Below are 22,205 nucleotides of genomic sequence, written 5' to 3' on the forward strand. Positions count from 1 at the left end.
TCAACTGCGTGTTTCAGTACTTTCGTTGTTTTTCTCCTCTCCTCTCCACTCAACCAACCAACAACCATCGCCTAAATGCTCCTGCTTTGAGTCAACTGTACAAATAAGTCTACTATACTACTTGAATAAAATTTTAATAATAGTAATAATAAACGATAAGAATACTCTAACTATTTAAAATAACTACAACTAAAACAAACAGCAGAACTCTTATAAACGATGAAAGTCTATATAACAAACTATTTAAGTGCTTGTATACTTCATTTTTCCTTTTTGGTAAGTTTGCGTCATTGAACTAAGATAACTGATAATAATACTCTCATAAATAAACACCATCAATATTCAATCTAGTTTCATGGCCAATTCCATGCAAAGCTGCTTAGCTAGCAGTATCTACAGAATATTTCCAGACTCTCACTCTCACTCTACCTCTCTCTCTCTCTCTCTCTGTCTGTCTCGCTCTCTTTCTCTCGCATATATTAAGTACAACAACCAAGTCTATTTTGTTGTCATTCAATCCACAACAGCTGATGGTTTTCAGTTCCATTTAGTTACAATCTATTATATATATAAATATTCATTTTTCATTTTTCACATTTTCATTTCATTTGATTAACTAAACTCGATGCGAGATGTGAAATATACAATATATAAATAACGTTTATTGATTTACTTTTGATACCTTGCTATTTGCTTTTGCTTAAAAAGGACTTTTGCTGCCTCCTACCATCATTTGCCTTTCGTAGTTCGTAGTTGTACTTATCTTACGTATACGCATGTGCACGATGCATTTCATTCTGTACATATAAGCATGCCATACACTTTTGGGTACGGTAATTAATATAAGAAAGAACAATTTAGAGTATTAACTATTAAGACTTCTATTTCTTCCTCCTTCTTAGAATAGAACAATTCGTACCTTTAACTGTCAACTACCCAACACCAAAAACTACTGCATCATAACATAAAAGAAACGCATGCGAGATCTTAACTGCACCTCGGTTAGCTTTTCATTTTCATTATAGTCTTAATTTTCATGATTTGGTTGAAAGCTGCAGCTTGTACTACTATTTGACCAACATTGAACAACATACTATATATATGTATAACTTTGTAATGTACGTATACATATTCCTTCCTAGTCAAAAATGCATATTCATTTATCTAACTCTTAACTCACTTATTCAAAGATATGCTGCAGAAAAGAAAAGAACATGAAGAATTTGCAAAATGTTGAACATTTTCTTAAGCATATGTTTGAAAGAAACCTCGTTCAAAACTTCAACTTTCGGTTTTCAGTATGTTAAACAAGTCTGAGCTGATACGTAATCACTTATTTAATTCTCTATAAATAGCAAAACTATATATATATAACGCTTTACCTACTTTCTGCTAGCAACCAATCAAACAATTGAACTTAGGAGATAAACTCGTAAAATATAAAAGAAAATTATTATATTTTGAACATTTTCCTATCCCAAATGAACAAAAAAAAAATCAATCTCGTATTTTCTCCTTTTAACTTTGCACTTTTAGTTTCATTTTCTCAACAAACAACCGCAAGAAAAGCAGAAAAAATAATATTCGCTTCAAAAAAAAAAAGAAGAACTCTATATATTAAATACACACTATTTCTCCAATTAAGACCTGAATCTAAACGTTTTGACTAATGAAAATCATTTCTCCCCCTCCTCCTTATAAAGGACCGCTCAAAATAATACGATCCGCAGCTACCTCGCCAACCAGTTCTACCTCATCGCCGCCGTCACCGCCGACAGCGTTGCCCTCGCCGACCAACTCGCTGAATGGAAGCTTGGCTGCTGCCGTCTACAACCTGCACACGTCGCCCCCCTCGACCCGGGAGCGTGGGCAGCACCGGGGGCAAGCAATCTCTGCTCGGCCGCCAATGGCGGAGGCATCAACAGCAGCAACAACAACAACGCAAGCAATGCCAACAACAACAGTGGGAAAATGCAGACATCGATTGCCTCGGGATCGCCGCAGTCGCAGTCGGGGAATAGCATACCCGGAGTCGGAGTCGGAGTCGGAGTTGGGGTCGGAGTTGTCCCTGTGCCACAGCTGCCACTGCGCATGCCACCGCCCACAAGTGGAGGGATCAACGAGCCACAGGAATGCCCCTACTGCCGACGCACCTTCTCCTGCTACTACTCACTCAAGCGGCACTTCCAGGACAAGCACGAACAGTCCGACACGCTGTACGTGTGCGAGTTCTGCCATCGCAGATACCGCACCAAGAACTCGCTGACAACGCACAAGAGTCTGCAGCATCGCGGATCGAGCGGCATGCTGAAGCGTCTGCTCAAGACCTCAGCCATCAAGCACGGCCTGGTGGGTCACCATGCCCATCCGCATCACCATCCGCTCTCGCACTCACGCACCAGCCTCTTCGACTTTACCAGCGAGCTGGGTCAGCCGCCACCGGGCATACAATAGGATCTACGTTGGAATGCAATTTTTTAGAGAATATCATCTTTTTGGCAAACGCCGTAGAAACCAGCTACAAATACTTTGCCCATATATATATATGTTTTTTTTTCGCCATTGTGTAAGGTCCATAGTCCGGTCTCTCACAATTAGTTATTAGACACAATCTATATACATATATATATTAATTTTTTTTTTTTGTTTGATTTACGGCTTAAATTGTATGTTTAAATTAATGATGCGCTGCTCTCCATCTACTTAGTAGTTGAAGTAGTCGAAGATATCGCTGCTTCATGTGCAATACCTCAAGAAAATTTCATTTCTTTACAAGCGCATGCAATAATATTGTGTAAATAAGCTGGATAAGCATGCCTCGTAACAATTACAATTACAATTACAAAAAACTCTGCGTAGTTTCAATTATATATATATATATACCATATATTTTGCAAAAAACACTTATTAGAATTAGTTCTTTACGTTAACCATTAAGAATAACGACAACAACAAAAAGGGAAGAGAGTGAAGGACTAAAGCCAACAGCTAACAGCTGGGCAAGCAAACCTCTTGGGCGTCAACAAAAAATATTGTAAAGCAGGCGAGATCGAGTGTGATCGAGATCGAGATCGATAACGATAACGAAGTGAAGCGAAGCGAACAATTTGCAGTATATAATCGGCACATATCAAGGCGTATACGCAGTATTCTCCTAACAAAGATTAGAGGAATCAAATTGAAACATACGAAAAAACATCAAATCAGAGAAAGTCTCTCGAACACACTCTGTACTCGGAAATGCTAAAGAATGAACAGTTTTAATTGCGCCCAAAGCTAGCCTATCATTTGCATTGGACAATTTCTCGTTGTTTTTTTTATTTAGCTTTTATTTAGTTATAGCTTTGTCCTTAGTTTCCACACAATTCTCTAAAAGGTCATATTCCAAAAAAAAACAAAAAGAAAAACAAAAAGAAAAGAAAATAGAAAACCAAGAACAAGCATATGGCGTCAAGCTGCATATAAATGCATTTTTTTTTTTAAATAAACATATTTGAACATAGTTTTAAGGAGAAAAAAGTAAATGTATTAAACCTAAATTAATCTACCACTAACACAGGAATGTTATAAATATGCTAAACACGGAAACGGAAGTAGAGAGAAAATGATGAAACAAACAAACACAAAGTAAAACGTTATCAGGGATATAAATATCAAGTATGTAGTATTAAGTCTTTTTTTTTACACACATCTACATTTAAGGCAAATAATCAGAAGTTGAATAAAATTTTTTTGTGAACACGTACGTGCATATTTACATACATATATGTACATACTTACATACACAAATATTGAAAGAAAGAAAGAAAGAAAAAGAAAGCAAAGCAAAGGCATATGTTTGTACTATATGACAGAAGCATCAAATAATACATATGTGATTTATATAAGCCGCAGACAGTTTTACAACATAACAACAACTGCAATTGAAACTGACTCTGAAAATTAATATGAACATGAACATGAAAAACTAAAGCTAAAAAATCGAAACGAAAAGAAAAGAAAAACACAACAAACAAAAACCGCAAAGTAACTCAGTGATTTTCTACCAGTGAAGTACAAATATTCAGAAATTAAAATAAACACAAAGAATAATACAAATAATGCAACGTAAATTATAACGAAAAAAGTAAAGAAAACAAAACAAAATTATGAAAAATAGTTTATTTAAAATTGTAAAGCAAAGCCAATAAAAGCAACTAACAGCTGGGCGAAGTTTTTGTTTGATCGGCCGAAAAAATAACTTTGCGCAAAGGGTAAATGATGAATTTAAATCATAGTCTTGATTTGATAGACCTCATATACCATATACCATATACCTTATATCTATATATAATGTATGTACATATAAGTTTAATAAAAACGTAAATGAGAATAACACAACACACAAAACAAAACAAAAGGTGTAACAAGATTTTACATTTTACAACATACATACTAGTACATATGTATGTTCTAGTACATATATTTTACAAAAACACAAACGGACAAAAAAAGAAGCAAGGAAAGCTATGAAAAAAGGCAAGTAGCCAGATAACAAAAAAAAAAAACACACACACACAAACAAAATACAAAAAAAACTCAAGAACTGCCTCATGCAAAATACAAAAGCAAAAAATGCAAAAATGTAATTGTCCAATTGTTATTTAAAAACATATCCGTAAAATGTCTCAGGAATTACTAACTTAAAAAAAAGCAAATTAGAAAACGAAAAATTCTGTAAGTTCAAACATAAAAGTAGTGCGATAGTTCATCTTATGTGTATGCATACTTTGTATTTTAAATCAAAAAGAAAAAAACACAAACTAACATGCTATTTTACAACACAAAAATGTATTTAAAGCATAAAGTGGATACTCGAACTTGTACTCGAACTTGTGCTCGAGCTTATGCTCGAACTTGTACTCGAACTTGTACTCGAACATGAACTTGTACTTGTCCATAACAGACACATGCATACCTATACATTTTTGTATGGCTATGCGATCTTCGTTTTATAGCAATCCAATAAAAATAATTGCGTTCGATTTGCTGTTAATATACAAAAACTTGTTAATTATTCAGCCAAAAAACGAAAATATACCAGAGCACTTTAATCTGTCCGACAATATACAATTCATTATGTAAAATGCAATTCGCAACTGTCTCAGAGATCCAAAACCTGTGCAATGTATGAGTCAAGGAGTCTGCTAAAGTCAACCAACTAAATCTTTCATATATTTTACTCAATGCAAAATTGGTTTGCACCAACACAAAGCTGCATTTAAAGAATATTCCATCCATATTGATACCCGAGAAGTATCGATAGAAAAGATCCAGGCAGACTCAATCATATGTCGCACACAAATAAAAAGCTAAATAGTCATATTACAACGCAATTAATCTGTGTTGAGCCTTAGATTATCGTGTTCACATGGCAAATTGCACAACAATATTCTACCTCTGGTGTGAGCGGTTTTATAATTTTAATTAATTTATTATAAAATTTGGAAAAGCAACCATTAATCTGCATATATATGAACATATATCTCTCTGCCTCTATATCTCTGAACTTCTTGCTTAAATCAATTTTTAATTATTTTCAAGCATTTTTTTTTTTTGATTTCGTGCATTATAACTTTATTTATTTTTAAACTTTCATTCATATCCCATTTTGCTTAACAAAAAAAGAAAGAATCGAAAAATAATGCAAATGAAGAAGAAAAAAAAAACAAACTGTGATCTACAAAAAAAGTGAACATTTTTTGTTTTCTTTGTACAAAATTATATTTTTTGGATGTTTTATTTAATTTATATAGTATTTACTATGCAAAATTTTTGTTTAGGTACTTTTAATAACTGTGAATGCAAAGAAACCAACTTTTGTATTATTTTTTGTGAATTTTTTCTGTTTACCTATGTATACCTAAATATACATGAATAAATTGTTTATATTTAATTAAATTTATTCAAAATTATACTGTTTGGAATATGTTAAAATAAAATATTCTTAAAAAAAAACGAAAACACACCCACAGTTGTTTTAAATATAACAAATTTGCTAATCCGATCTTCCGATCTTTGAATATACTATAATTAATATTATTTCATCGCAATAGACTTGACCGCTCAATACCTAAAAACAGACATGCCAAGTTCAAGCATTTCTCACACTGATTGATTGATGAGAAAACGTCAAATAAAAGAGAAACATATACAAAACATAAATCCGAAAAGAAATACAATATAAAACGGTTCATAAGTAACATACTTATGAAATGTTAATCATTTTACATAATATCTATGTAGCTGTTAGTTTAAACTTTATACTCGTATATATTTAAGTGAATGTATAAATACATCAAGTACGAACGCAGATATGATGAATATACATTGTATGCGGATATAATTGCGCACATTTTACCCTTAGATTAAAAGTACATATGTGCATATGTAATCATCGTATTTACATACATACATATTTATTCAAGGCATAGCCCCCATATCATAAGGGCTTAAGTTGGGGCCATAAATAAATACTGAATACACTTAGTCAACGATAACCTTTTCAACAAATACCACTCAACAATATACAATACTTATATACTAAAAACTCGACTAATAAGCCAACGCCCAGAAGAACCAGAACACAGCAAAACTCTTTCGAAAGTTACTGAGGAAAGCCCCCGTTCTTAACATCTGTACATTTTTAATGTGTTATGAGAATATCTTTTTTTAATTCACCAAAAATCGCAAAATTAATGTTGAAAATGCAACGCATATCAAGCTCAAAAACAAAAATAAGAAAACAAAAAGAGTTAATCTAACAGTAATAAGACAACATTTAGATAATTGAAAATTATTAGTCAAAATTATATATATTTATTATATACAAAAACAAAAACAAAAAAAAAAGAAAAGAAACAAATAAATTTTAAACTGTGCTGTTCGATGATTTAAATTTAACTTTTCGGTATTTAAAAACAAAAATCTGTGATTACCTACAAAATTTAAATTAAACAAAATTTAATGTATAGCACAAAAATGTTTATACTTAATAGCTACAAAAGTAATACAAATTATAATCAAATCTGTCACGAACTCTTTTGGATTTTACTTAATAAATAATTTTAATGGCATAAGAAAATCGAAAAAACGAAAATTATATATGGACAGCATACCAAAATTATTCAGGTTGGATTACAAATGTATGTCTATAGACATATTGATATTTATTGATATGCTGTTAAATGTTAATATCATGCAGTTGCATTTTCCAAGACTTTGGCTTCATTAAAAATACACTTTTCTATAGCGAAACTGAGACATACCCCATGTATGTATTTTTAATAATCCTAACATTTCAGCGCATGTCCCGCAATATATTCTACTGCAGAAATAGTTTTAAAAACAAATCGATATATATGTATATGAATATATGTATATGTATATAAATATATAACATACACATATAATTTTTTTTAGATTTTACTAGGATAATTAAACTGTAATTTCGAACACTTTGAAAGTCCGAATTTATAGAAAAGAAATATATAACAGAAATGCATTACCAACAATTAGCAAATAAATTGCACACACATACCAACAAAACAAAGCAAAACAAAACACAAAGAAAGAAAGAATTTCGTATACATACATATATCCGTTTGTATACGTAAAAACAAAATAATTTGTAATTTTTTTATTATCAATATATGTAATGAGAAAAAGAAAACGAATTGGAAAAGAAAACAAAGCATGACGCTCCCCCAAAAAGATATGGATTATGAAACGGTATGAATCTAACCGAAGTCGAAATCAAAACTGTGACGAATATGTACATATGTAAGTATGTAGTACTTACTACTACATGCAAATAAACTACGAACAGGCAGTTAAAATCGAAAAGTACGAATATGTTGTGTTGAACATAAAGAAGACCAGAAATTATGTATGTTGCAGTAATATTAATCACATTTGAATTATTGGAACAACAATGGATATACATAAAATATAAATATACATAGGTATGTATATACATGTGTGCCAACTGCATGTATGTGTATATATATTCATCTATAATATTATTACAATTACATGTATACAAAGAAACACACAAATTATAAATAAAAGTTAAAAAAATCTCAAAACATCACGCATGTCTTCTTGTCTTTAGAATGGTGGATCGGAAGCTAAATCTTTATTTTCAGTTTTCAGTGACTCCAATCATCTCGTCCTGTTATTCAATCCTTTTTCATTTTAAAGTTTGAATAAAAATATATCGAGGCAAATAAGACACATAAATAGCCAACACTAATCAAGTCGAAATATTTAAAAACGATAAATTGAAACGAAATACATTTATCGAATATATTTATCGAAATATATCGGTAGTCATTGCATTGCCTACAAAAAGTCAGACGATATTTTTGCGCCGTTCTATCGGAATACATACATGAATGAAACTCAGAAGCATTTTCGCGCAAGCTAAGAAGAAGACAAGTAAATACATTTTATAGCAAGCACCAATCTTACATCGATGGCTAAATAAATTAAATAAAATCTATTGTTTTTAGTATAAAATACTAGAGCTGTTTGTTTGTAGTATGTTTCAGAAATGTTGTTATGGTCACACAGTCTGAAGGCAGCACATTCATTCAAGAAACAAAAAGTCTAAATCCACTCGTAAGAATAGATCTCTTAACTTAAATAAGTGCATTTACAATATTATTTAACTGCACAAATATAAGTGTAGCCATGTTTAAAAATATGAAAATACTGGAATATTGTCACAAATATTGTCAAGACATAAAGGCAATGGAAACATCGGACAATTTATTTGATTTAAGACAAAATATTAAAACGGACGTACAAGAGCTTGATGAATATTTAGGCGGTGGTATCGCAATAGGCAGAGTTACTGAATTTGTTGGTTTGTCGGGAACCGGAAAAACGCAAATGTGGTAAGTAATGAACAACATATGCATGTAAATAACAATTACTCATAACTGATCTCTGTATTAGTTTGCAGCTCAGCTTAAACGTTCAAATACCAAAACAATTTGGCGGCTTGGAAGGCAAAGCATTATATATAGACACTAGGGGAGATTTCAATCCCGCCAGACTGCAAGGTATGTCTATATTCAAATAAAAATATAGCATTTCAAAATAAACACAATGCATCAATGAAGAACTGGCAATAGATCTGGAGAAACGCTTTCTACATAAAGCTCTAGGCTTTAAATCAAGCACCATGATGAAAAACGTATATTACCAAAATTGTCCAAGCAGTGCTGAGTTATTTGCTTGCATCGTCAACTTGAATAGATACCTGAACAGCAATCCCTGTGTAAGTATTGATATATTCAATAAAACTTATCTCACTAGCAATCCGTCTTTTAGATCAAACTAATCCTGGTTGATTCATTAGCTTTCTCAATACGGATGCTGGAAAACGTGAGGGATCGAACCAACCTACTCATGGAACTGCACGCTTTAATCCATCAGGTGATCTGCCATCATAATGTGGCTGTGAGTAACTATTGTCTGTGTTTAGTGCATCTTAATGGACATATTTAAAATTTTGTAGGTAGTGCTCACTAATGAACTGGGCTTCTATCGAAGCAGGCGAAAATGGAAACTGCGCAGCACCTTAGGTGAAAAGCACACGCATTTGATAAATGAGCGTATTTGGCTGACTGAAAATGGAAATTATGTTGGGAAAACACTAAAATTTCGAAAATTTGTTACTAGTATTAACGCCAATTGTGGATAATATATAACGATAACATTTATCATGTGCTTATTTAAAATTTCTTGGCGATTTTGACATAGTGGAGGTGGTATCGCAATAGAAAAAGAAGATACCTGAACAGCTATCCCAGCGTATAGTAAGTATTGATATTTATAGAATTCAATAAATCATTTAGCTTACCAGCAAGCCGTGTTTTAGATCAAACTTATCCTGGTGGATTCGTTCGCTTTTTCAATACGGATGCTGGAAGACGCACGGGATCATGGGATCAGCTGCGCGGTTTAATCCATCAGGTGATCTGCCATTGTAATGTGGCTATGAGTAACTATTGCATGTGGTCAGGGCGTTTTAATGTACACTTAAAATTTCTATGTTGTGGTCACTAATAAGCTGAGCTATCGAAGCTGGTGAAAATGGAGACTGCGCAGCCTCTTGGGCGAAAGACACACGCATTTCATAAATGAGCGCATTTGGATGAATAAAAATTGATATTCCGTAGGAAACACACTGAAATGCCGAAAATTGGTTGTCAGCATTAAAACCAAATGTGAATAATAAAATAAAACGATAATATTTACCATACGTATATAGTATCGCTCATTTTACAGAAAATTTTCTACCGCTCAATTTTTGCATTCTGCCGCTAAAAAGTGTTGTGTGGCTGTAAAAATAAAAGTTAAAAAATACCGAATACTTTTAGCATTTGTACTAACATTAACTGTCAACGTCGTCACACCGAGCGGTTAAAAAGGAACAAAAAACATGTCCGGCTAAACAAGCAGGCTGACCAATGTTTAAACATACATATACATAAATAAGTTAATAATATTCCTTATAGCCGTTTGGAATTTTTTCAAGCAGCAAACCGCCAAAAAAGTGCAGCTACACAAATGAAACATGTTTGGCGAAACAAGCAAATTAAAAATGAAAATTACACAGGCAAAAAACACCAATGTTTAAACAAATACATAAATAAGTTAATAATATTCTTTAAAGCCGTTTGAAATTTTGTCATGCAGTTGTGCAGCTAGACAAATGCACTACAAAAATACCAAACTAAAAATATATTTTACGGCGTTTGGCCTTTTAGACTATTATTGTAGCAGCCGCAACATGGTCACTCTGCATGGGGCGTACATTATTAGTCAATAAATGAAAAAGAAAACAGTTTCGCAAACAAATATTTATTAGTGCAATAAACGCAATATGGCTCAAGCAAAGCCAACGACACAACCAAAGTTCTTGCCCCGCATAGATGGCACATCTACGTCCACAAACACGCATGTTGCGACGGCCAGCGGCAATCCCTTCGAGTCAGAGGAGGAGCAGGAAATCTTTAGTAAACGGAGGTTGCCATTAAAAATGCCGAGCAACTACAGCGGCGACCTACAGCACTTGAACGTTTCCAACAACTGGCTGGTCTGCATGCTGTCGACGCCCCAAGGACGCTGCAATCTGCTACGAATATTTCTGCCCCGAGCTATTCCCCCAGGCGGTAAGTTGATTGTGTTGTTATTGTTGCACTATATCTAAATCTAATGTCAGTTCTTTGTTGTTTATAGAGACCGCGCTGGATAAGTATTTGGCTGGCTATAAGATAACAAACATCTTTCAAGACAATACGGGGCATCATCTGATCATTGTGCTGGTGCCCAAACAGCCAGGCGTCTCCTCCGATTTCCTCTACATCCAGTGCTCCGAAACACCAGAGAAGCAACAGCTAAAGGAGCGTCGCATTGAGAAGTTTAAGGACCATGAAATCACATCAGTAGCCTTCAATAGGTACAATGGCAAAGAGCTGACTACAGGCTCCATCTTGTTGGGCACGAGTCGAGGCCTCATCTTTGAGACGGAGCTGGGATCGGCCAACGATAGCACGCAGCGTAAGCAGCTCTACGATCTTGGTTTGGGCCTTAACAAGTACCCAATAAATGGGCTCGAGGTGCTGAGAGTGCCCAACAGCAATCGTTGGATAGTTGTGGCCGTCACACCCGATGCGATTTATTCATTTGAGGAGACACTGCGGCCAGAGGAGCGTTCGCTGCAGCCCATTTTCAGTAGCTATGTGAATGGTGAGCGGGAGCCGCAGTGCGAGAAACAAAAGACAGATCTCACCTACTCGATGCTTCGCTTCTTTGCTCCACCCAGTAGTCAATACCCAAAGCAATGGGCTTGGTTATGTGGCGCTGGTATCCGGATTGGAGAGGTAAGCGAGAATTCTTTCCATTTGCATTTACAGTTGTCGTTTGGCAGACAGTTAATATGAATCTTGTGCATCCTACACAGCTGTCAATAGATGCAAGCAGCAATGCAACGCTACTGGGCGACACGCTAATCAACCTGGACTTTGTCAAAGTCAAGCACTTGTCCTACGAAGAGCGACGCAACAATGTGCCAAAGTCATTTGTGCTTACCGAGTATCATGCCGTGCTGCTCTACGCCGATCACATCAAGGCAGTCTGTCTGCTGAACCAGGAACTCGTCTACCACGAAGTCTTCGAAGAAGCACGCGTTGGAAAACTTATAAACATCGAGAGGGACATGGGCACTGGTGGCATCTATGTGTACACAAATAAGATGACGTTTACGCTTAAGATATGCCGCGAAGAGCGCAACATATGGCGCATCTATCTGAACAAAGGTCAGTACGAACTGGCCACAGCGCATGCCGCCGAAGTGCCAGAGCATCTGCAGTTGGTCTTGATGCAGCGGGCGGAGGCAGCGTACAAGGAGGGAGCCTACGAGGCGGCTGCCAACTACTATGCTGAAACGGAAGAAACGTTCGAAACGGTGTGCCTCAAGTTCATGATCTTAGCAGACAAGCGTCCCATTATCAGTTACGTTAAGAAGCGTCTGTCACGCCTAACCATGAGCGATGACGGCGACAAGCAAGCTGATGCTCTAAAGGCATTGATCATTTGGCTAATTGATTTGTATCTCACACAAATCAATTTACCAGGCAAGGAGAAGGCATGGCGCGATGATTGGCAGGCGGAGTACGACGAGTTTATGCGTGAGACGCCAGTCTTGGCCTGCACAAGTCTGCATCGCACTGCGGTGCAGCAGCTGATTGGGGAGCATGCAGACCCGCATAATTTGGCACAATTTGCCATCTCGATAAGCGACTACGAGGAGGTGATAGGACAACAACTAAAAGCCGAACGCTATGCCGAAGCACTGCAGACGCTAAGCAAGCAGAGCGATCTCTCGCTGTACTACAAGTATGCGCCCCAATTAATGGACCATTTGCCGAAGCAGACAATCGATGCCCTCATAGCACAAGGCTCCAAACTGGACATTGACAAGGTGGTGCCCACGCTGATTGTGATTGATACCCAGGTGCAGCGCGAGCAGGTCACACGCTATCTGGAATTTGCCGTCTACGAACTGAATACAACCAACGATGCCATACACAATTTCCTGCTGCATCTGTATGCCAAGCATCAGCCGAAGCTGTTAATGGACTACCTGGAGATTCAAGGTCGCGATGAGACATTGGTCCACTACGACATTCACTTTGCGCTGAAGGTCTGCACAGATCTGGGTGTAAAGAAGGCATGTGTGTTCCTCCAGTGCATGCTGTGCATGTGGACAACCGCAGTGGACTTGGCGCTAGAATTCGACATGGGTCTGGCAAAAGAAACAGCATCAAAGCCACAAGACAACGAGACGCGACGCAAGCTATGGCTGCGAATTGGTAAATATTGCTAGTGCATGTGGAGTAGCTAAAGATACATTTGAAATTGTTTGCTATTGCAGCGTATCATGAAATTAAGGGCACCGACGATGTTAAGAAGGCCCTAAGTCTGCTCAAGGAATGTGATTTACTGCGAATTGAGGATCTCTTGCCATTCTTTTCCGACTTTGAGAAGATTGACAACTTCAAGGAGGCCATCTGTGATGCCCTAAGAGTAAGATACAGCACAATATAATATATAGAATACACAATTATTAATGCTTTTACGAATTGCGAACAGGATTACAACCAGCGAATACAGGAGCTGCAAAGGGAAATGGCCGAATCGAAGGAACAGTCGACACGTGTGTGCAAAGAACTCGGGCAGTTGCGATCCCACAGCATCACCATGAAGGCGCAGGATGCGTGTGATATATGTGATCGGATACTATTAGTTAAGCCATTTTTCGTCTTCATTTGCGGCCACAAGTTCCACAGCGACTGCCTGGAGAAGCAGGTTCTGCCGATATTAAGCAAGGAGCACAATCGTCGTCTCGGCATGCTAAAGCAGGAAATGGAGGCGCTTATGGCTCAAACAGTTACACAAGCTAATCATACACCGGAACAACAAAAGAAACGGGCCGATCTCAAAGCGGAAATCGAAGAGATATTGGCTGCCGATTGCCTTTATTGTGGCCTGTTGATTGAGACAATCGATCAGCCGTTAGTTGACGATTGGGATCAGGTGAATGTTGAGTGGGAATAGCAGAGAGCAAGTTCATATGTACATCTAGAGAGCATTTATTAATAAATCTGCATATTTATAGTAATCACAATATTGTTACTGCACTCCTGCTGACTTGTCTCCCAATCCATGTTGATCGAACATTTCTGGCACGGCACTTCTTCAGGTACTAATCGACGATCTGCATTCGCAGCTCGTTTGTGACAAAAGACATGATTGTGTTAAGCACAGTCTGCTGAATCGTTGCGTTTTGTGCTATCAAGGGCAGCAGCATGACCACGTCAGTGGGATGAATGTCGGCGACAGCTTTGGACACGTGCTGCACCAGCTGTTCCCGTTGTCGATCCGTCAAATCGTTCAATATCACCTCTCCCAGCGGCCTGAATGTTCCTATTGTGATAACACCACAAAGGCAAAATGATTCATCATCAGATTAGACTGAATTGCATTAGAACACATTACATTACATTAGAAATAACTGCACTCTACTCACCACTTGTCATCTTGTAAGCAGCTATTCCGCCAGCAGCGCCGCCAACTGCTAATCCAACGGGTCCCATTAAAAGGCCACCAGCAAAGCAGCAGGCAGCACAAACGGCGGTTCCTTTGCCCGACTGTTTGACGGCCACTCGAACGTTCTGTTCATCGGCCACAATGGCAATCGCCTCCATTAGCTCGCGGGTATCGATGGGCATTTTTTCGTGTTCACTTTGGTGTTTAAATAACGTATTTGCCTGCGGCGTATTAGGCGTTTTCACGTCAGGGTACAAAGCACATCTAATAATGTCTCAAAAATTTCAAGAAAGAGACCGACATATACGTCATAATGCGTTATAACTGTCCTCAGCTAACAACTAGATCTACATAAGCAAAGTGACCGCAGCGCAGCTGACTAGCTTTGCAATATACCAAAAAGTATTTGTAGTTCAACATATGCGGTCACCCTGTTAGAAGTATTTAGTACATTTCTGCGCCATGCCTTGTGCATTTTTAGGTGATTTTATACTTAGGTGCTTTTTTTTTAAATCGCATTGCCATCCTTTGTTGCCTTGCATTGTTGTCGATAACGAATAATTTTGCTGTTTTTGTTTGACTCCTTTTGTAATTGTTTTATTAAATTGCATACTAGCGCATGTGTATTTATAGTCGTATATACGTGTTATTATATAAATCATTATTAGTTGCAACCCAATTCTGTTATTGTGTGGATTGTAAATTTGTTAATGCGCAGCCCCAAGTAAATAAATAAATATATGGAAAATGATTAAAATGTGATCCTGTACTGGTGCTCTTCTTGAACACAGCGGTATCGCAAATTACCCTGTTTATACGCTAGTGTCGTCTTCGAAATGCAATGATCGCCTCTAAACAAGTAAGTTAAATGCGCATACGCACTTTCAAGCAAACATATGTATGTAAATAGGTGATATGTATGTAGTTGTGCGTGCTATACATAGCTAATCATTTAAATGTGTGTGGGTGTATATAACGCTTTATAAAATGTTTACTGCACGCCTCATTCAAAAGGCTAACACAGCATTTAAAGTTTATTTATATTGATGTACATACATACAAACATGCTTGAATATGTACGTAAATTGATTTGCGATTATTTAGCATACAATAACAAGCTTTTTATCAAAATTAGCAGTGCTAATAATCCACAATTGAGGCAATTTCGGTCTAATTAATTGTTAAATTAACACTCCGATGCTATAGTTTATGTGTTTGTGTATGTACATGTTCACACACTTATACTGGTATTTTTGTGTGCGTAGTATGTATGTGAGCGCCTCAACAAGTTGGTGTTTCGAGGAGCGTCCAGTTAGTGAGTGTATCGCTTATTTGCATAGGTGCACACATACATACATATGTATATCCATGGAAAAAGGCTTACATGCGCATATTGGCTATTCCGTTACACTGTGTTTGCAAAGGAAGGGAAGAAGGAGAAGAGGAACACAACCACAGCACTAAGCCATGCCGTGCCTTTTGCTATCGCATTACAGACGCTAATTAATTGTGTAAACAGAATGCGCACATCCCAAGGGTCAATTTGAGTCACTCGTTCTTGCTGTCGCTGTTGTTGTTTCTGTTATCGTTGTCGGTGTCGGTGTCGTTATCAGTAAACAATATCAATAAAAAAAATGACCCCCTTTTCTCCGACTCTTCATTACAGTTCTCGCTACTGCTGCTGTTGCTTGCTCACGCATGCGCACGACCCGATGAATTGCCTGCCAAGCTGCTGACGGAAAGAGTTTCAGAGGCATCGGCATCTGCAGCTGCTTCACCATCTCCTTCACCTCCCCCACCAACAGTCACACAATCAATTGAGTCGCCTATTGCTACAACGATAGCAACGACGCCAGCAGAGAGGTCTGTGGAGTCGGAGAAACTAGAGACTCCAGCGGCGCCCACAACGACGGCCGTATCACCATTACCCGAAAGCTCCACAAGCACGGAAGTGCCCGAGTATTTAAAGAACTGCTTCTATGCGGAGGAGAAATTGTGCCTTAATTGGCTAGCCACTGGCAATGATCCAAATGCAGCCGAACGTAACGATGCGGGCAATGCTGGTGGACAGCAGGAATCTGGTGACAGTGTCGCCGCTCCCACTGCTACTGCAGGTTCCGCTGCCGGCGATCCATCGGAGAACCTAACCATGAACAGTGGGCAGGTCGGCAGTCATGATCGCGACATTAATAGCTGCCAGTGTCGTGAGCATCCGACGCGACCCGGCTCTTGGTATTGCTGCAACCTCTCACACATCAATATGATCTCAAGTTGCGGCAACATATCGAAATGGACGAATCTACATGTGCGAAACCTCACCGTGCCAGCCTTGGATCTCTTGAACTCTATGTTTCGATCGCTGCAGTCGCTCGCCATCACAGACGGCAACATCACGCAGTTGACGAATGCATTCCCCAAGTTTTCGGCTCTGCGATGCCTTGATTTTTCCAACAACAAAATTGTGGAGATCGCGCCGCGCGCTGTTAAGGATGTGCCCCATCTGGAGTTTTTTGGCATAGCGAACAACCTTTTATCACGCGTACCGAATCGTAATCAGAACAAGAACATGCCCCTAGATATTAGGTGAGTACTATACCGACTAATAATGATAATCTCTTTCATATGATATATTTCATATTTCAGTGGCAATATGCGAATGCTTTGCGAACCGCTCAACGATCTCATCTATACGGACTCATTCATCTTTGTTAATCCGGATCGTTCATTCTGTTTGTACAATGCCACACACAAGTGGTTTAACTCGACGGATTTGGTGTCCGTCAAGCAACTGGAGAGCATCAAAAAGTGTGGCACTAAATGCCCAACCAACTGTGTCTGCAATATATACAACATAATGATAATACAGAACGATCAGTCAAAGACCGTATGCAATGTGGATTGTTCAAATCTAGGCTTGGTTGAGCTGCCGCAACAGCTACCGGATAACACATTTACCCTGAACATCAGCAATAACAGGATAAGCAGTCTGGGCGATCACTTTCATACGAATCCCACATACTATAATATTGTGAAGCTAGTGGCCGATAACAATCAAATATCCTCAATTTACGAATTTGAAGGGACCAAGTTCATTGAGCATTTCCAACGCCTTTACATGCGTAATAATTCTCTGAGTAAGGTATGGACTTGACACTGAATTCTATTTAGATATATTTGTATACTTTATTTAACAATGTTTTAGATTCCCGAATACTTTTTAAACAACGCTTTAATGGATACGGATGGACGTCGCATTTATCTAGCGGAAAACCGATTGCAGTGTGATTGCAATTCGGCAAAAACACTTCAAAACTGGCTGAAGGAACGCAGCACCGATATACCCGACTATATGGATATTAGATGCCGCAATTTACCTCAGAGCGTCATCGAGCTGCAGGAGAGTAAACTGTGTCAATCGCCACCTGACTGGACCGACTACATATACTACTTGATAGCAGCTGAAGTAATTCTGCTACTCGCACTCATCACCAAGGTTTCCTACGACTATTGGGTATTCAAAACATCGGGTTATTTGCCATGGCCAGCCAGCAAAATGCCAAAGTTGCCCTGTGACTGGCTGTGTGAATCGTAGTTCACACGACAGTGTTGAGTGCTGAATTATCATATTTAAAACATATCCAATGTGTTTACAACATGAACATGACAAAGTACTTTGTTATATACCGATTTCAATCAATGTGCCTTCTCTACACATATGTATGTAATTATAAACTGTTTTAAATGTTGATATATCAATAAAAAGAGTGAGTAGTATATTCTTATGCCTCTCTTTCACTCATACCATGTTTGATAATTTTTTAAAACTCGGGTCAACTGGTATCCGCATGTTGTTCGTTAACAACCTTTGCCAAATCCAAAGGGACTTGTTTCTATATCGCTTGCTATGGTCATTACGTTTAATTCCATTGTTTTCTTGGTTTATTGTGTTTGGAGGGGTAGTCCTGCTTTAAAATTTTGTTACAGTAGGCTCCATCTGTTTGAGCGCATGTGCGGTCCTTAACTTTGATTTATTGGTTCCTTTTGGGTTTTAAGTTTGCATTTGGCGTATGTGGAATTCTTTTGTTTTAGTTTCCAGTGTTTATAAGTTTTATGTTTTATAATCTTGGGATTTGTTGTTCAAATTTTACATTGATTAGTTTCGTCAATTAAATCATTTTTTTGTCGTTTATTTTTTTTTTTTCTTTAGGTTTATTTGGAAATTATTATTTATAACGCTTTGGGAACTTAGCAGGTTTGTTCTATCCGTTAGTCATTAATTGTTATTGGGTAACACTTAGTCTGGTTATTCAGGTATTGGATTTTTTAGTCCATTTTATTAGTTTTATTTAATCTAGAAAGCTCTTCCGTATCGGCTGATGAACGCAGTTATTCCATTTGGGTATGTGCTGAATCCTGCGCTTATTGGTATCTGTCGGTGCTGATTTGCATTAGCGACGTGAATCGCTTTTGGGTTCTACCCGCTTTTTACTTCGATCCCTATAGTCATTCGTACCCATGCATTATGACTCTGATTTGGGGTTTCGTGAGTGCTTCCAGTGTTTTATAGTAGTTGTTAGCTTTGATCCTAGTGTGGACATTGATGGATGCGTGAATCGTTTATATCAGGTATGGTCTTAGTCTATGCATATGCGGTTTGATCTGCAGCCGTTGCATTCTGAGGAATGTGATAATGTTTGGTTAGATTTGCATTTCCGTTGTTTTGCGTATCTTAGCGCTTCATTGTGATTCAAGATATTCAGGCTTATGCCGGTAGATTTATAGTGGGTTGTGATTGTTGTAGATTTGAATGGATTTCATGTGTTTGATTTCTGCTTAAATTTAAAATCCTTTATTTCATCATGCAATTAGTGTTCATGTGCTGTTGGGAACGATTGGTTTTGCTTGGCATAACAGTTTAGTAGCGGTACTCCTCATGCTTTGAGATTGCTGGTTCAATATCGTATTCAGTGATATGGTAGATACTTATCGTTCAATGCTCTTTCAGAATTATCAGCCTCACTTGCAATTAGTCGTTTCATAGTTGAAGTTCGTTTGATGGCATGAACGTATGCCAGATCTACTTGTATAATGGTCATTCGTACGTTGACTGTCAGAGATCTTCTATAGATCATCAGTATTGCGTTATCATGCTAGTTCTTGAATTATAAGTGCGTTCATTGGTCTATGCGGTCTGACATAGCATTCATTTAATTGGTTAAGTGTTCGTATCATATGCGAGTTATGCATATGTCCTTTGCATCAACTAGTAGATTCGAGCGCATCTTAGCTGACTTCAGTTTGTGTTATGTGCATGTCTATCGTTAATCTATGTAATTTTATGTACTATTAATGCTGCATTAACTTATTGCTGATTCGTCTATATTGCGTAACTTGTAATGATTATCCGATCTGCTTAGTTAATATTAGAGCTTGACAATTGATCTATGGTATCAGTCAGTATTGACTGATGTCGTATTTTTGACCAGCATTCACGGTAACTGCAGTACGTTATGTTCGGTACGTGTTAGTCGAATTTCAAGGCTTGAGTTTATCATTGCATATGTTGCAATTTGCATTAGCATGTAGTACAATTCGATACTCTGTCAAGTCTTAAGTATAGATGTAATGCTATGCTGAATTACGTTATATTATCATAACTTAGAAATACTAATGAATTTTTAAGTCTAGTTGTGCTGTACGATTCGAATATTAGACGTTAATAGGATACTTATGGATGCATACTGAGTCATTTTGTAATTGAACTGTCAATGCTTATGCATTAATACAAGCTGTATGAGATTAACTTGGTGCATTACAGTTAGCAGTTGAATCTGTAATGTAAATCAAGCATTGTCAAAGTGATACATTCGAACATATTCAAAGTAGATTGCATAAGCATTATTCGTGTATCCATTGATCAAGTAATTTGTTAGTCAAGTTTGTCTTGTCTATATACTATCTGTCTAAGCAGTTTGTTGATGCCTGATTTAACTCTTTCGGAGTGTTAGAGTGTAGCTTCCGTTAGTGATTCGTCTTAAGCTATCTAATTTGATGGTGTAGCTTGGACTTTGACTTATTTGTAAGTTGTTTAGACTAGGATCTCATGTATGACAATTGCAGGTTGATTTCAGCCATCCTTTGTTATGACATCCAGACAGTGTCATTGTTGTTAAGTTTCCGTTCATGCTATGTTATTTTGGTTGAGTTGTTGTTACATGGCCTTTCTGTACAATTCTAGCATTATGCATGTTCAGTGATTCTGCATGATGCTCTAGTGTCTACTATCTATGTTCGATCTCATGTATATCTTATCGCGATGCTGTTTTGCTTTTTAACTAGGTTTGATGTATGGAGCAGTGTGATGTCATAGTAACTAGACTTTGATCTGCCTTACACTCGTATTGCCACGCCTAGTTGCAGCTCGATGTCTGACATTTCTAGCTCATATGTTGCGCTTTGTTCAATCTGATTAGACCATTCTTGATTCACTTGTATGTGTTATGTGGTAAATCGTCATCTTCGGATGTACTCTCCTAGTCATATTGATTGGTCATCTGCTTCTGTTCGATATGCTTGCTAGTCTTGATCATCAAGATCTATTTTTCGAGTATGGATACTAGTTGATCTATGCTATTGTCGTATGTTACCTGTCTTAGCTGTCATGGTTTGATATGTCTTTGTTAGTTCACTATGCAATTACTATATTGGTTTACTAATTATGTATTTAATTTGTTGATTAGATGGTTGTTGCAATGATGGTTCATGTCGTTGATTTATTTGATGTACTTATGTCCTAGTATTTCAGAATTGGTTAACTATTTCTATAGTGTAATCGTTTGGTGCCTTACTGTTGGACTACGTTTTGGTTTTGTTCGGCTTGATTTTAGTTGTTTGTTGCGATATATGGCTATGTTGTCGTTCTGTGGGACTACATTGGAATCTGCTTGTGCATTAGAATTCTCAGTGGTTGAATTTTGGCCGAGCATTGCGTTGTCATGCAGTTGTGTTGTTCTGATTGATAGACAATAGCTAGCTAAGTTCTATCAGTTTGCTATGGATTCCGTCTAGTCAGTCAGTTCTAGGGAATGCTTTTGGTAGTGCAATTGTTGGTGTCTTTTGATCTTAGGAGTTACGCATATGAGATACTTGATGTGGCATAGCAACAAGCGTGATATGCTAGATGTATGGTGTACTGTTGTACATACGCGCATTGATATTAATGGACAGTACATAAGGTGGAATAATAGTGTCATTGTGTCAGTTATCATACGATATCGATTAATCTGAATGTCTGCATACGAGTCAGGTGCTATGTACTGATGACGTATGCAATGTGTATGGCAGTCTGCAAGCAGTGATGTGTGGGCCTTAGCTAGCAGGTATAGCAGATGGTCAAATTGAAGTAGATTACAGCGATTTGTCAATCTAGGATGTTAAGCTATTGCACATACTAGTGGTGCAATGTGTGCGTACAAGTATGGCTTGAAGACATTGCTATGCTAGTCTTGACCTAGCTGAGTGATGGTCAGTTGCATATCACA

General features: G+C 37.4%; 5 protein-coding genes across 5 annotated transcripts in view; 4 read left to right on the forward strand and 1 right to left on the reverse strand.

The window, feature by feature from the left end:
* Positions 1-7,591, forward strand: part of LOC133849367 (broad-complex core protein isoforms 1/2/3/4/5-like) — a 59,510-nt gene extending 51,919 nt beyond the window's left edge. The window contains 3 exon segments of the mRNA XM_062285405.1: positions 1,704-1,842; positions 1,844-1,883; positions 1,885-7,591. Coding sequence (XP_062141389.1) covers positions 1,704-1,842; positions 1,844-1,883; positions 1,885-2,454 — 749 coding nt within the window. The 3' untranslated portion in view covers positions 2,455-7,591.
* Positions 7,592-8,628: 1,037 nt separating this feature from the next.
* LOC133849375 (uncharacterized) lies at positions 8,629-10,315 on the forward strand. The gene is made up of 6 exons (XM_062285417.1): positions 8,629-8,939; positions 9,001-9,107; positions 9,168-9,325; positions 9,379-9,507; positions 9,566-9,861; positions 9,929-10,315. The coding sequence occupies exons 1-5, from the start codon at positions 8,734-8,736 to the stop codon at positions 9,749-9,751; spliced, it is 786 nt and encodes a 261-aa protein (XP_062141401.1). The 5' UTR covers positions 8,629-8,733; the 3' UTR covers positions 9,752-9,861; positions 9,929-10,315.
* A 393-nt stretch (positions 10,316-10,708) lies between these two features.
* Positions 10,709-14,236, forward strand: LOC133849373 (vacuolar protein sorting-associated protein 18 homolog). The gene is made up of 5 exons (XM_062285414.1): positions 10,709-11,225; positions 11,293-11,936; positions 12,017-13,427; positions 13,490-13,641; positions 13,708-14,236. The coding sequence occupies exons 1-5, from the start codon at positions 10,937-10,939 to the stop codon at positions 14,170-14,172; spliced, it is 2,961 nt and encodes a 986-aa protein (XP_062141398.1). The 5' UTR covers positions 10,709-10,936; the 3' UTR covers positions 14,173-14,236.
* On the reverse strand, positions 14,184-15,015 carry LOC133849376 (protein C19orf12 homolog). The gene is made up of 2 exons (XM_062285418.1): positions 14,645-15,015; positions 14,184-14,541 (listed from the first exon to the last, which is right to left on the reverse strand). The coding sequence occupies exons 1-2, from the start codon at positions 14,844-14,846 to the stop codon at positions 14,321-14,323; spliced, it is 423 nt and encodes a 140-aa protein (XP_062141402.1). The 5' UTR covers positions 14,847-15,015; the 3' UTR covers positions 14,184-14,320.
* Positions 15,016-15,180: 165 nt separating this feature from the next.
* On the forward strand, positions 15,181-18,438 carry LOC133849374 (protein halfway). Its single transcript, XM_062285415.1, has 4 exons — positions 15,181-15,523; positions 16,331-17,247; positions 17,308-17,803; positions 17,867-18,438. Exons 1-4 carry the CDS (start codon positions 15,506-15,508, stop codon positions 18,254-18,256), a joined length of 1,821 nt encoding a protein of 606 aa, XP_062141399.1. The 5' UTR covers positions 15,181-15,505; the 3' UTR covers positions 18,257-18,438.
* Positions 18,439-22,205: the final 3,767 nt, after the last annotated feature.

This window comes from Drosophila sulfurigaster, chromosome X, assembly GCF_023558435.1.
Source record: "Drosophila sulfurigaster albostrigata strain 15112-1811.04 chromosome X, ASM2355843v2, whole genome shotgun sequence".
Classification (NCBI taxonomy): Eukaryota; Metazoa; Arthropoda; class Insecta; order Diptera; family Drosophilidae; genus Drosophila; species Drosophila sulfurigaster.